Below are 14,420 nucleotides of genomic sequence, written 5' to 3'. Positions count from 1 at the left end.
GGACTAAGAGGGCAACCCTGTCTGGCTGAGCGTGATACCGGAAAGATTTTGGAGATGATTGTACCTGTTGTAATCATGGCCGATGGGTCTTTGTATACTACTTTAATCATATCAATGAATCCTTTTCCTAACCCCATCCTTTCTAATACTGCCCATAGATACGACCATTCCAGCCTGTCAAAAGCTTTCATTGCATCCAGGGACAGCATCGCCTTAGGTATGGTGTCGTCCTTGTCGGCATCTAGTACGTGCAGTATTAGTCTTATGTTATCAGTGATCAGGCGGCCTCTTATGAAGCCAGTTTGGTCCGGATGAACTAAAGACGTCATATGCTTTTGTAATCTGATGGCTAATACCTTAGAGTACAGTTTGATATCGGTTCCGAGGAGGCTTAAGGGTCTGTAACTACCGCACTCGGTGGGGTCTTTGTCTTTTTTGAGAAGGACTGTTATGAGTGCAATATTGTCGTTTTTATGAAAGTTCCCGTCCATGACTGAGTATAAGATCATATTTAGTAATAAGGGTCCAATTATGTCCCAACAAGAAAGGTACATTTCTGGTGGGATACCGTCTCTTCCAGGAGCCTTACCACTTTGCATTTCGGATATGGCCTTCTTGAGTTCCTCTAGTTTGATCGGTGTTTCTAACTGTTTAGCGTCATCCTCTGAAAGTTTAGGGAGAATAATTTGATTAAGATACGTGTCCATTTTGTCTTGATCGAAGGTCGTTTCTGATTTATATAAGTCGGAGTAGAATTCTTTGAATGTATCGTTTATTTTTTCAGGGTCTGTTTCAAGTACTTGTTGTGCTCTAATGGTAGTTATATCTGCAAATTTTGCATTAATTCTTAATCGCATGGCTAATAGGTGACTAGGTTTAGAACCTTGAGAGTACTGCTGTTGTCTTGTGCTGCGTATTTGTATTTCCGATTGTAGTCTGTATATGGCCTTGATCTCTTTTTTTAGTACGTTAACTTGATTTTCTAGTCGAGTTGAGTTGTTGTATTTTAAAGAATTAAATAACGTTGAGTAAAGCGTTTCCAGTTCAGACAGTTTTGTGCATTGATTTCATAACCTCTTCGAATTTAGCATCGATGTGTGCGATGTGTAATTTGAAAGCTACTATCTGTTCCTTAATCAGGCTAGTCAGAGAGTTGAAGTCTGGTTGTGTAATTGCACTGCCTGTGTCAGTTGATATTGTAGGTGCAGTGATGGGACAGATGGATTTGTTGGCTATTATCTTCTCAAAATCCTCTGCTTTGTCCTTCACAGTACTTTTTCCTGTCGTTCCCGTTATGTTGTCCTCTATAGTCTCCCTCTCGGAGCCAGTCGCCGATGGTCCCGGTATATTCTCTGTTATATTCCCCCCATCGGGGATTGTCAACAACGGATCTGCCGCCGCGTCGCCTGTTATTTTCTTTGAACGTGTCTCAATCGTCGCCGTTGGATTTACTGCTTCGTGTTTCTTTCCAACCTTTTTCTTATCCTTACCATCCATGTTGAGTCTTTATGTCTTTTGATATAGTTAGTAGAAGTTCCTATCAATACATACGATGTGGTTTAATCTCATTGGTATTTGTTAAAATAATGTTTTTGAACGAAATTAACGGTGACGGGAGCGGAGCTGTTACCAAACGCGTGTGCTACATATTGTAGTCAAACCGGAAGTTTAAAAATATTCTTGTAGAACCTGACGGTACACGGTTTGACATAAAGATGTACCAGAGAATACATTATCTGCAAACGGAGTGTAATGACAACGACAAGTGTAATGATAATAATGATATGTGTAGCGTGACGGCCAGTCACGATATTCAGACATGGCACGAGATTATGAGTCATTGTAATTTACGAGGATTTACTGAAACTGCAAGCAGTGACAGAAGGCATGCACATTGAAGGTGAAAAGTGTAGACCCCGACAAAAATTGTGCAGTGTGCAAAACGGGGAAGTTTACTCAACCGAGATACAGAAATCCCACAGAAAAAGTAAGGGTACCACTTGCATTAGTTGACACGGACCTAGCCGGCCCAGTAAGCAACGAGTCCATAGGAGGCTTTAGATATGTACAGTCTTTTACAGATGTGTGCACAGGGGCAGTGTTTGTTTACTTTCTCAAAGCAAAGAGTGACACACTCCAGGCCACGGAGAAATTCCTGGCAGACGTAGCCCCTTATGGTAACGTAGGATGCTTGAGGTCCGACAACGAAACAGAGTTCACAAACAGAGAGTTCCAATCATTGTTGAGAAGGTACAAGATAAGACACGAGACGTCATGTCCATATCCCCCACACCAGAACGGAGTGGCAGAGAGGGAATGGCGCACCCTTTTCGAAAATGGCTAGGTGTAAGCTAGTAGATAGTAACTTACCTAAGAGCCTATGGCATTATGCGGTGCAAGAAGCCGCTTACACCAGAAACAGGTGCTTTAATAAGCACTCAGGCACCACCCCGTATACAGCACTGACAGGAAAGAAGTGTAATCTAGCCAGAATGCACCGATTTGGATCAGTGTGTTATGCGTACCTGCAGGACAGGGGAAAGCCAGAGTCCAGATGTGTAAAAGGACTTTTTGTAGGACACGAAAAGGGAAGCCCCGCTTTCCTAGTTTATCATCCCGGTAAAGGTAGAGTGCAGAAACACATGCTAGTCAAGTTTGTCACAAAGGCAACATGTGAGAGTGAGACACAGACAGAGGAGCCAGAGCTGGACTCCAGAGTAAGGTGTGTAGAAACAGAGACACATCAGCCCAGTGTACAGTCGTGCAGGCAGACAGTCAGCCACCCCCAGAGGGCGATGACGAGGAGCACCCGAGGGTGACGTCAAGTGCCCCAAGCAGTGGGAGGTATCCCTCAAGGGAACACAAACCCCCAAAGTATCCGACAGACTATGCCCGGAAAGGGAGTGACGAGGAGGACAGTACACCTACCCCCGTTGATTACTGCTACAGGGAAGTCAGTGGGGTAACCCCGACCTTTAAAGAGGTCACATTGTCCCCCGAAGGAGGGCAGACAGACAGTGGGAGGGAAATGGGTGTATTCAACCAAGTTACCAGAGGGCAGACAGACAGTGGGAGGGAAATAGGTGTATTCAATCCAGGAGGATATTGAAGGCCACGACAAATACAAAGTATGGTTCGTAGAAAATTGCTTAAATGCTGAAGGAGGGTACTTCAATGTTTAAATACTGAAGGAGGGTGACTAACTGCTTAATTGCTGAAGGAGGGTACTCCATGTTTAAATACTGAAGGAGGGTGGCTACACTGCTTAGATGCAGGAGGATGATACTCTAGGTTTAAATACGGGAGGAGTAGAATCCAGGTTTAAATACCTGATTAAGAGTCCATGTCTAAATACTGAAATGGATCCTATGTTTAATTCCATGTTAAAGTACAGAGGTGTCCATGTCTAAATACTGAAATGGATCCTATGTTTAATCCCATGTTTAAGTACAGAGGTGGATGACTTACCATGTTCTCAATGATGTAACTATGTGGGAAAGACCCTGAAACTGTTCTCAATGATGTAACTATGTGGGAAAGACCCTGAAACGTTTAGACATGTAAGAAAGTAGATCAAGGGAAACACCATGTGATCAAAAACTAGACTATCAGGAGGATGCTCAGAAACTGACAGATGTAAAAATGTACAGAGAAGCTGTGGGTAGCCTCATTTATTTAACAATGTGTACCCGCCTTGACCGATGGTTTGTAGTGAGTAGACTGTCACAGCATTTTGCTGACCCCAGAGGAGCATTTGGATTACAGCCAAACATGTCTTTTGTTATCTTAAAAGGTACAGCAGATAAACAACTGTGTTTCAGAAAGAGCAGCGAGGGTCTAGGACTTAAAGCCCACAGTGATGCAGACTGGGCAGCTGACACCACATGTAGAAGGAGTACCACAGGATATTGTGTGGGTTTGAACACAGACAGCTCACTGGTTTCGTGGAAAACAAAGAAGCAGCCCACAGTGGCACTATCAACTTGTGAAGCCGAATATATGGTTCTAGCTATGACCATACAGGAATGTATTTATCCAGAACAACTGCTAGAAGTGATGGAGATAAGATTATGAGTATATTGCTTAATATGTAATAGGTAATTGGAATGTATCCTCTATACCAAATATGGTGGTTTTTGAAGATGAGGGGCGTTTTGTCAACAACATTTAAAAAGGATGGACACTGTGTATATATGAAGGCTGTTGTTTATGAGGGCAACCAGGGAACCATTGTGATTGATAGGAACCCAGTGTGTCAACATAGATGTAAACATGTCAATATAGAAAATATCATCTCATCAGATCTGTCATCAGAGAAGAAAGAATGACACTGGTTTACTGTCCAATGGACGACAGGGTAGCAGACACTATGAGGAAACCTGTTCCCAATTAAAATTGAAGGGATTTGCAAGGGTCATGTTTAATGTGTAAATATTGACTGTCATACCCTGTTGATGTTTTGGATTATATTATTTCCTTTGTAAAATGTTTTTCAAAGAAGTTATCCAGTATGCTAATACAAACCCTAAGTGGGAGTGTTGAAGTCAGAGGCTCTGTGTAGGATTGTTAGTAACTGTCTAACTGCATATATAACTGTTTCCACTAGAGGGCGCTCTAGGCGGAGCCACTCAGGAACACCACCAGGTGGCGAGTATAAATATAGATGTCTCCTCCCACTCTCTCTTTCCCCCCAGCCTCTCAGTGAGAGGAGAACTATAGAACTGCTGCTCTGCCATGTGAATAAATAAACCATGCCAGTTAAAGGCTAAAGATAGAAACCATGCCTCTTGACCACATTATCGTCACCCTATAGCCGGATTCTGTCAACAGTTCTCATAAGACAATATCAAAGAAAGCATTCTATACAGAGAGATACAGAGAGAGAGAGATAGAGAGAGAGAGAGAGAGAGAGAGAGAGAGAGAAAAAAAAACATCCTCCACTGACCGAAGGAGGGTGGGAGCTCCCAGGATGGGAGTTGCAGGCTGAGGACGGCTGTGCGGAGCCAGGCCAGGTGCTGGGGAGAGTTCCATCCCACACAGGGCACCAGGTGGCGGTTGGTGGGCAGAGAGAACTCCCCTGGTGGCCAGGAGAGGCTGGATAGGTGCTGGGAGGAGACCGCGTCCGCTAGGTGGGCCAGGACGGCGTTGTACAGCTGGATGACGGCTGCGGGGTCCTGGGAGGGGAGACCCGCAGAAGCCCGGTCCTGGCGGTGTGAGCAGACCCGGGTGCTGAACTCCCGACTCAAGCCGGCTTCTATTAACTGCACCAGGGTCTGACAGGAAAGAGGACAGGGCGAAGGCGCGTGGGCCAACAGCCAGCGTACGGCATGGCTGAGCTGAGGGCACAATGGAAGAGGAACACGAGTGTGAGCAGGCAGAAAGGACATGAAGACCTTTTCAAATAGTTTGAACATGGAATATAACAACCTAATAATACGCATTAAATAGAATCCGATTAACTCCGATACATAGAGCATAGAGTTCATAGTCAGTTAAGGCAACACCCAATTCCTTCTAAAAGAAGTGGCCCGACAGCATCACTCATGATAGAACGGAAGCTTAGCTCAGTTAATGTAAAGGTGAAAAGCAGGAGAAAAAACAACCAGGTGCTCAGAAGGGAGAACTTGGTTAGCTCAGTTCAATAGAGGTTAAGGTGCTCTTGGATCACCGGGAATGCAGAGTTCAAAGAAGAGAGTCGATCCAGGCACTCAAAAAGATGTAAAATCCAGAGGGAAGATGGTTAAAAAGCCTTTATTAAAAGTGGCTAAGTCATTAAAATGGAATCAACATGTTTCGACCATAGCGGTCTTCATCAGGATTGGAGTAAAAAGTATAAACACCTCACCCCCTTAAATACCCACAGGTGAGTGTCAGGTGAAACAATAAAGCAATAAACACCAAATGATTGAAACGAGTGATGATTGGAAGGCACACGCAAGGGCGGAGCCATCAATCAGTGACAGTGTAAGAAAAAAAATAGAAAATATATATATCAAACAGGCTATAAGTAAAAGCATAGATAAATACTCAGTGAGCAATATACAGAAAATTATAATAGCCTATGTAGCCTATGTAAGGTATAAAGAATACACACAATACAATGGCAATAAACATATAGGATAGAAATCAAAGATAACACATGAAGTCAATATCCTCATTTAGCCCAGGGGCATTAAGAGCGTCAAGGCTATGAATCCAGAATGTTTCCCTCTGATTGAGTTTGCGGATACGGTCTCCGCCCCTAATAAGAGGTTTGATATGTTCAATGCCCACAATTTTTAGTATAGAATCATTATTATTGTGTACTTCTGTGAAATGTCTGGCTATAGGATAAACATGATTTTTGGTTCTGATGGTGTATTTGTGTTCAGCTAAACGATCACGCAGACGCCGCTTGGTACGACCTACATAGAAGATGCCAGGACAAGTACATGACAAGCGATAAATGACATGAGTGGTATTACAGTTAATAAAGTCATTAATCTTGTATGATCGCTGAGATTTAAAGTCAGTGAATGTCTTGGTTTGTATGACGTTGACACAGTGTGGACAATTCATACATTTGTAGGTTCCAATAGGTCTCCTAAGCCAAGACTCCTTAGTCGCGGGAGGAAGGTAGCTATGAACTAATTTGTCTCTTAATGTTGGAGCACGTCTGAAAGAAAAAACTGGAGGTTGAGGGAACACTTGTCTGAGAGTGGGGTCACTATCAATAATGGGCCAGTTCGCATTAATGATGCGCTTAACGTGTCCCGCTGCTGTGCTATATTGGGTCACAAAGAAAGGGCGGGACTGAGACTCGTTCCGTCGTCTACTTTTCTTGAGCAAATCAGATCTATTAAGTGTCTGTGCCTTATTACGTGCCCTTGCCACTACATCAGGATTATACGATCGATTTTCAAATCTGGTAGTCATATCAGCAGCCTGTTGATGAAACTCACTATCACTATCACAAATACGACGTAAACGTTGAAATTGACCAAAAGGAATGTTGTCGATCATGTGAGGGGGATGGAAAGAGTCAGCTCTCAAGAGTGTGTTACGTGAAGTTTTCTTTCTAAAAATGGTGGTGTGTAATTTACCAAATATATCTTTTGAGATAGTAAGATCTAGAAAGTCGATAGTTGTTAAAGAATATTCTATGGACAGACGGATATTGTTATTTAAAGAGTTGAGATAACTATGAAAAGCCAACAGTTCAGATTCATTGCCATCAAAAATAAATAATAGATAGTCAATATACCGGCCATACCAGGTGATATTGTGATACCAAGGATTGATAGGGTTGAGCACATACAACTTTTCCCAAAGGCCTAAAAAGAGACAAGCATACGGTAATTAGGAGAAAAACAAGAGCCCATAGGGACACCCATAACTTGTTTGTAAAACCCATCTGTGAACATAAACACATTGTTATGGATAATCCATCTGGTCAAGTCAACAAGAAACTTGGTAGGGGGCAAAGCATCTCCTCTATCAGATAAAAAGTGTGTCAATGCCTCATGATCTATGTTCGTATACAGACTTTCAACATCCATAGTTACTAAATAATGAGATTCTAATTTGGTAAGGTTAGCTAACCTATTGAGAACATCCGTAGTATCTTCAATAAAAGAGGGGAGTTGCTTAACATACGGTTTAATGAAGAAATCAATAAATTTAGAAGCTGGTTCTGTAAGGGTACCGTTACCAGATATAATAGGACGACCAGGAGGGTTGTCAAAGGGTTCCTTGTGTATTTTAGGAAGTAAATAGAAAGACGCTAAAGCAGGATGTTCGACCAATAAAAACTTAAGATCCTTATCAGAAATCCAATTAGCCTCCTTAGCATGGTTAAGTATTGTATGAAATTGTAATTTCATATCAGATAAGGGGCTCCTAGTAAGTTTGACATAGTACTTAGAGTCTAATTGGCGTATGGCCTCTGAGATATATTGGTCTTTAGAAAGAACAACAGTAGCACCCCCTTTGTCAGCAGGTCGAATGATAATATAGTCACGTTTAGCCAGTTCATCAAGAGCAGTTCGGTCCTTATAAGTCAAATTACATTTGCGCACAGATTGCAGAGTAGTACTACTGAAAAGTTTATTACGGTAATCTCATGGTCAACTTTCCTAGTAAAGGCTATGAGACTAGGGTTCGACACAATAGGAGCAAAATTAGACTTGGGTCTAAATAATGGAAGAGAGTCAGGCATAAATCAAATCAAATCAAATCAAATTTATTTATAGGGCCCGACAACACACGTTAATGTCCCCATGGGCCGTACAGGTCTTCTTTAAACAAGTCAAGAAGACAACATAACAATAAGTCAAGAACAGAACAAGAACACCATAGGGTCCAAACATTTTTTAGATGAATGCAAATAATAGTTTCAGAGTCACTGATAAGGGCCGGCACAGCGTCCGTTTCGAGATCCGGCTGGGAAGCAGTGCGGGGATACTCATGTGTGTGTCCAGATTGATGGTGATACCAGGTTTTAAGATGCAAGTTACGATAAAATCGAAATAAATCGACTCTGGTGTTGAACAGACTGGTGTTATATGTAGTAGCAAAAGATGTACCTTTGGACAGAACTGACAACTGTTCGTTACTGATGTTGTTACCGGAGAGGTTGACTACCGTGGATACCGTTTCCTCGGTTGGTTCCTCAGTGCCGACGGTCTGCGATGAGCGGGCTGAGCGCGCCGAGCGTCTTGACCAGATGGATTATCCATAACAATGTGTTTATGTTCACAGATGGGTTTTACAAACAAGTTATGGGTGTCCCTATGGGCTCTTGTTTTTCTCCTAATTACCGTATGCTTGTCTCTTTTTAGGCCTTTGGGAAAAGTTGTATGTGCTCAACAACCCTATCAATCCTTGGTATCACAATATCACCTGGTATGGCCGGTATATTGACGATCTATTATTTATTTTTGATGGCAATGAATCTGAACTGTTGGCTTTTCATAGTTATCTCAACTCTTTAAATAACAATATCCGTCTGTCCATAGAATATTCTTTAACAACTATCGACTTTCTAGATCTTACTATCTCAAAAGATATATTTGGTAAATTACACACCACCATTTTTAGAAAGAAAACTTCACGTAACACACTCTTGAGAGCTGACTCTTTCCATCCCCCTCACATGATCGACAACATTCCTTTTGGTCAATTTCAACGTTTACGTCGTATTTGTGATAGTGATAGTGAGTTTCATCAACAGGCTGCTGATATGACTACCAGATTTGAAAATCGATCGTATAATCCTGATGTAGTGGCAAGGGCACGTAATAAAGCACAGACACTTAATAGATCTGATTTGCTCAAGAAAAGTAGACGACGGAACGAGTCTCAGTCCCGCCCTTTCTTTGTGACCCAATATAGCACAGCAGCGGGACACGTTAAGCGCATCATTAATGCGAACTGGCCCATTATTGATAGTGACCCCACTCTCAGACAAGTGTTCCCTCAACCTCCAGTTTTTTCTTTCAGACGTGCTCCAACATTAAGAGACAAATTAGTTCATAGCTACCTTCCTCCCGCGACTAAGGAGTCTTGGCTTAGGAGACCTATTGGAACCTACAAATGTATGAATTGTCCACACTGTGTCAACGTCATACAAACCAAGACATTCACTGACTTTAAATCTCAGCGATCATACAAGATTAATGACTTTATTAACTGTAATACCACTCATGTCATTTATCGCTTGTCATGTACTTGTCCTGGCATCTTCTATGTAGGTCGTACCAAGCGGCGTCTGCGTGATCGTTTAGCTGAACACAAATACGCCATCAGAACCAAAAATCATGTTTATCCTATAGCCAGACATTTCACAGAAGTACACAATAATAATGATTCTATACTAAAAATTGTGGGCATTGAACATATCAAACCTCTTATTAGGGGCGGAGACCGTATCCGCAAACTCAATCAGAGGGAAACATTCTGGATTCATAGCCTTGACGCTCTTAATGCCCCTGGGCTAAATGAGGATATTGACTTCATGTGTTATCTTTGATTTCTATCCTATATGTTTATTGCCATTGTATTGTGTGTATTCTTTATACCTTACATAGGCTACATAGACTATTATAATTTTCTGTATATTGCTCACTGAGTATTTATCTATGCTTTTACTTATAGCCTGTTTGATATATATATTTTCTATTTTTTTTCTTACACTGTCACTGATTGATGGCTCCGCCCTTGCGTGTGCCTTCCAATCATCACTTGTTTCAATCATTTGGTGTTTATTGCTTTATTGTTTCACCTGACACTCACCTGTGGGTATTTAAGGGGGTGAGTGTTTATACTTTTTACTCCAATCCTGATGAAGACCGCTATGGTCGAAACATGTTGATTCCATTTTAATGACTTAGCCACTTTTAATAAAGGCTTTTTAACCATCTTCCCTCTGGATTTTACATCTTTTTGAGTGCCTGGATCGACTCTCTTCTTTTAATGTAAAGGTGAACTGAAACACCAATGATGGTGATGATGATGGAGGGGGGGTCTCTCTCTGTGTGTGTCTCTTTGTGTGTGTGTGTGTGTGTGTGTGTGTGTGTGTGTGTGTGTGTGTACCTGTTCGGAGCCCTGAAGGTCACTGGTGGTCTCTGGTATGTGGAGGAAAATGTGTTCTGAAATCAGGCCCTCCTCAACCAACGCCTGCAGCATCAGAGCTGAGGGACAACAAACCAAGAGAAATATTCATCATATTAACAATGTACATATTAATAATGTACATTAACACACACACACACTGCAAAATGCCACCTTTTGGTGTGTGTGTGTGTGTGTGTGTGTGTGTAAATTAAGTTAGGAAGATTAGGTTAAAAGCTACAGTATTGGGGCGGTCAGGTGGCGTAGCGGAGATTACGTTCGTCACCAACGCCGGAGGCGCTGGATTCGCCTGTTCGAATCCCGGCGTTGTCACCAGCTTGGCTGGCCGTTCACACTAATACAATTGGCAGTATTAGAGGGTGGGAAAGCTGGAGGGGTGCGTCCGGGTCGTTGTAAAACAGCGACTCCTACAGTTCGGTCGGGGCGCCTGCTCAGCGCGGATAGGATCTAAGGGGGGTAGTGTGATCCTTCCACACGTTACACCCTCTCAGTGAGAGTCCGCGCTGCCAGGTGAAAAGAAGCGGTTGATTGGCTAGACGTGTGTCGGAGGAAGCATGTGATAGCCTCCACTCTCCCAGACCGACTGTGGGGGGTAAGTGCGCAGCGACCAGGAAGGGGATTGGGAATTGGCATAACGACTAACATTGGGATGGGAGAAAATCGGAGGAAAAAGGAAAAAAAAAAAAAAAAAAAAAAAAGCTACAGTATTTATCCAGACAGTAAGTGTCTATTTGTTCAGAAAATGCTATATAATATTAGAATAAATGCTAATTAACATAATACAAATAAATAATAATTCCTTGCGTTTTCCAAAAAGGTTATTGATATGTTGATATTGAAACCTCTCCTCGAGGCACTCCAGCCATTCCATGTACAGTTTCATTACCGGTACATCTTCTGGATTTGTTAAGATTCCACACCAGCCGATTCAACTTAATGAGGTATTGATTAGCTGAATCGGGTGATGCTGGTGGTGGAATGACCATGGAGCATGGAATGAAACTACATGGAATGACTGGGTGCCTCGAGGAGACGTTTGGGAACCAAACCTGTGTTATTCTAGCCTATGTCATAACCTTTTGGAAAACACAAGAAATTCCTGTTTATTTTTATCGTATTAATGTTGATTTGTATTCATTCTAATGTTAAGTGTATTCTGAGCAAATAAGAAAATAAAAAACAGATAAATACTGTGACTTTTAACCTAATTCTCTACTTTTCAGATGGCCTATGACATTTGCACTTCTAAAGTCTGTTTTCAAAAAAGGAAGTCAACCTCTTCTTTTTAAAGGTTTAATAAAGCTTCCAGTTACACGTTACATGTTGCCAGCAATGTTCCCGTCACTGTACCTTCTTCCAGTTTCTGTGTACTGCTGGCCCCGCCGTTGGGACCCGGCACCAGGATGGCGAGGGGCACAGGCCAGTGCCAGGCGCTGGCCTGCTGAAGCTGTTTGAGTTGGAGCAGCGCGGAGAGCAAGGGAATGTCCTGCTCTTCGTGGCCGGTTTCGGGGCAGGCCGGCAGGGCCGGGAGCAGCATGAGCAGGGCCCCTGTGCCCTGGAGCTCACCGCACTCCTCCACCTTGGACAGACTGTCTTCGGTCAGAGGGCCGCGGGACACCTGGCAGGACGTCCAGGGGAAGGTTATGAGGGTCTGAGCGGTGTCACATAATATACAACATTGAGTCGTTATTCCAAAAATGACCCAGTCCAAACCTTGACACTGATGTGGACTTTGTGCATGCGCCGTCCATTCTCCTGGAGTGCGTTTGTGACGCAGAGACTCTGCAGCGTACCTTCTGGCTGCTTCTCACTGACCTCCGACCTCTCGCCTCCGCAGAGTTTCACCTCCAGCCAGTCCGACAGCACCCTGAACACAGCACACAGTGATCCAGACTCAAATTCAAAATGCTAGACTTTATTCTCCCACGTTGGGAAATTTCGCTTGCGTGGCGTTGTTCTTTACCATTTGTCGTACTGGATGTGTCATATTACCTGTCTGCTAGGCTGGCTACACTCTCGTGGTCGCTGGGTAAGAGGAGCGCAGCTTTCCAGAAGATCCTGTCTGGCGCATTGGGGATGTTCTCCGCCACCAGCGCCGGCAGGTCCAACGGTGCCCACACGGACGCACTGAGAGACAACAACTTTCTTAAGAAATGCTTCACAATGTGGAAAACTGACATCAGTTGGTTGATAGTCACACAGAATTTATGAAATTAATAAATAAATAATTAATACAATTCTACTTGGTTGTATGTGTTGTATGACTTACAGAGAGTCCCATGGTCAGAGTTCTGGCCGGGTTCCGAGCAAACCGGAAAGCAAACGGGTTCTTGTAATCCACATCACAACATGCAGGCAAAAGGGTTACCCATTTCCAACACAAAACCACTGTCCTCCAGCATTTCTGATTCTGCCATCTCTTGGCACTTTTTTGTTTCTTGAAAAAGGTTGGTGCATTACTACGCGCCGGAGCTGGTTCACAGGAAACACTGCCTATCAGCCGTTTCAAAATGCTGGAGGGACGTGGTTTTGGGTTGGAAATGGGTAACCCTTTGCCTGCAAGGTGTGGTGTGGATTAAACCTTTTTTTGTCGTTTTGTGACACCTGAATCCCTATTTGCTGCCCGTCTAAAGCTTCCTGATACAACTTAACTCATTCACGGCCAGCCGTTTTATCCATCCTTGTACTCAATGGGCCACGCTTTAAAATATAGGGATTTTCACTGTGCGTCGCAGTGTTTGCAGGGCTATATCTATATTCTATATTATAGCTATGGAGACAATACTATGGCTCATTTGACAGTAACTATCCCTCGTCCAACATGTAAAAAAGAAAAAAATGTCATGTATATGTTCGCGTGTTATACCGTGGTGAATATTGTATAGTTTCAGAGTGATCCTGGCTCATTCCTGGTAACTGCGTTATGGAGCGATATGTGAATTTTGCTAAAGGCTTCCGCGTTGCTCGCCTGGACACGTTACTATTTTCAAATCAATATATAATAGGTATTATGTTTCATCATGAATGCATGAAAGGGGGGGTCGTTTTTTGATGCTTTGATCGCCAGCAATGGCATTTGTTTGGAATACTACATACGTTGATCGGCTGGATCGATATGAAATCATTGTAGGATCAAGCTGGAATTGACGTCAGATAGTCCTTACCTTTGATCGGGGTTATTCCAAAAAGAATATACCAATTGTCTGATCGCGATTTCCAGTATTGATGTCCATCGGGTCCCTGACATGAAGTGGCACAAGATATGCCTCAAGTGTGCTGAACGCGTTTCAAAGTGCTCGGATGAAGCGATTTACTTTGCTTGATCTAAATTCTCCACCCGGACGACATTAGATGTGACACACAGTGTGAAATAAGGTTTCCAATGGTAACACTGAGGTCCGTGAGCCTGTAATGAATAAAAAAAATCGAATAAAAAACGGGCAAAACCCGACTATACTCTGGTATGACACTCAACCGCTGGCGAGATACATTTACATTTACATTTAGTCATTTAGCTGACGCTTTTATCCAAAGCGACTTACAAATTCTGTGCGACAAGACAGCAAGAAGGGTATAACTCTATCAGCTGAGTAACAATGTTCATCAAAGTGTTGCGTGTTACAGTGTAGGTTAGTTTATTAGGACAAGTGCATGACAGTAAGGTTAGTCGGGGTTAGATTTTTTTTTTTTTTTTTTATCATTTCAGATAATGGTTGAAGAAGTGAGTCTTTAGTCGACGGCGAAAGATTGGACGGGATTCGGCTGTCCTAACTGGGATGGGTAGTTCATTCCACCATTGTGGGGCAAGG

At 42.8% G+C, this 14,420-nt stretch overlaps 1 protein-coding gene across 1 annotated transcript in view; it reads right to left on the bottom strand.

The window, feature by feature from the left end:
- The window catches only part of mcm3ap (minichromosome maintenance complex component 3 associated protein), a 63,560-nt gene that overhangs the window by 15,819 nt on the left and 33,321 nt on the right, over positions 1-14,420 (bottom strand). The window contains exons 20-24 of the mRNA XM_084310640.1: positions 12,604-12,738; positions 12,325-12,478; positions 11,962-12,229; positions 10,573-10,670; positions 4,946-5,336 (exon numbers count right to left, since the gene is read on the bottom strand). Coding sequence (XP_084166766.1) covers positions 4,946-5,336; positions 10,573-10,670; positions 11,962-12,229; positions 12,325-12,478; positions 12,604-12,738 — 1,046 coding nt within the window. The remainder of the gene's footprint in view (positions 1-4,945; positions 5,337-10,572; positions 10,671-11,961; positions 12,230-12,324; positions 12,479-12,603; positions 12,739-14,420) is intronic.

Source organism: Notolepis coatsorum (genome assembly GCF_963971535.1).
Source record: "Notolepis coatsorum genome assembly, chromosome: 3".
Classification (NCBI taxonomy): Eukaryota; Metazoa; Chordata; class Actinopteri; order Aulopiformes; family Paralepididae; genus Notolepis; species Notolepis coatsorum.
The sequence above is the reverse complement of the archived record's forward strand: the minus strand, read 5'-3'. Positions and strand labels throughout refer to the sequence as shown.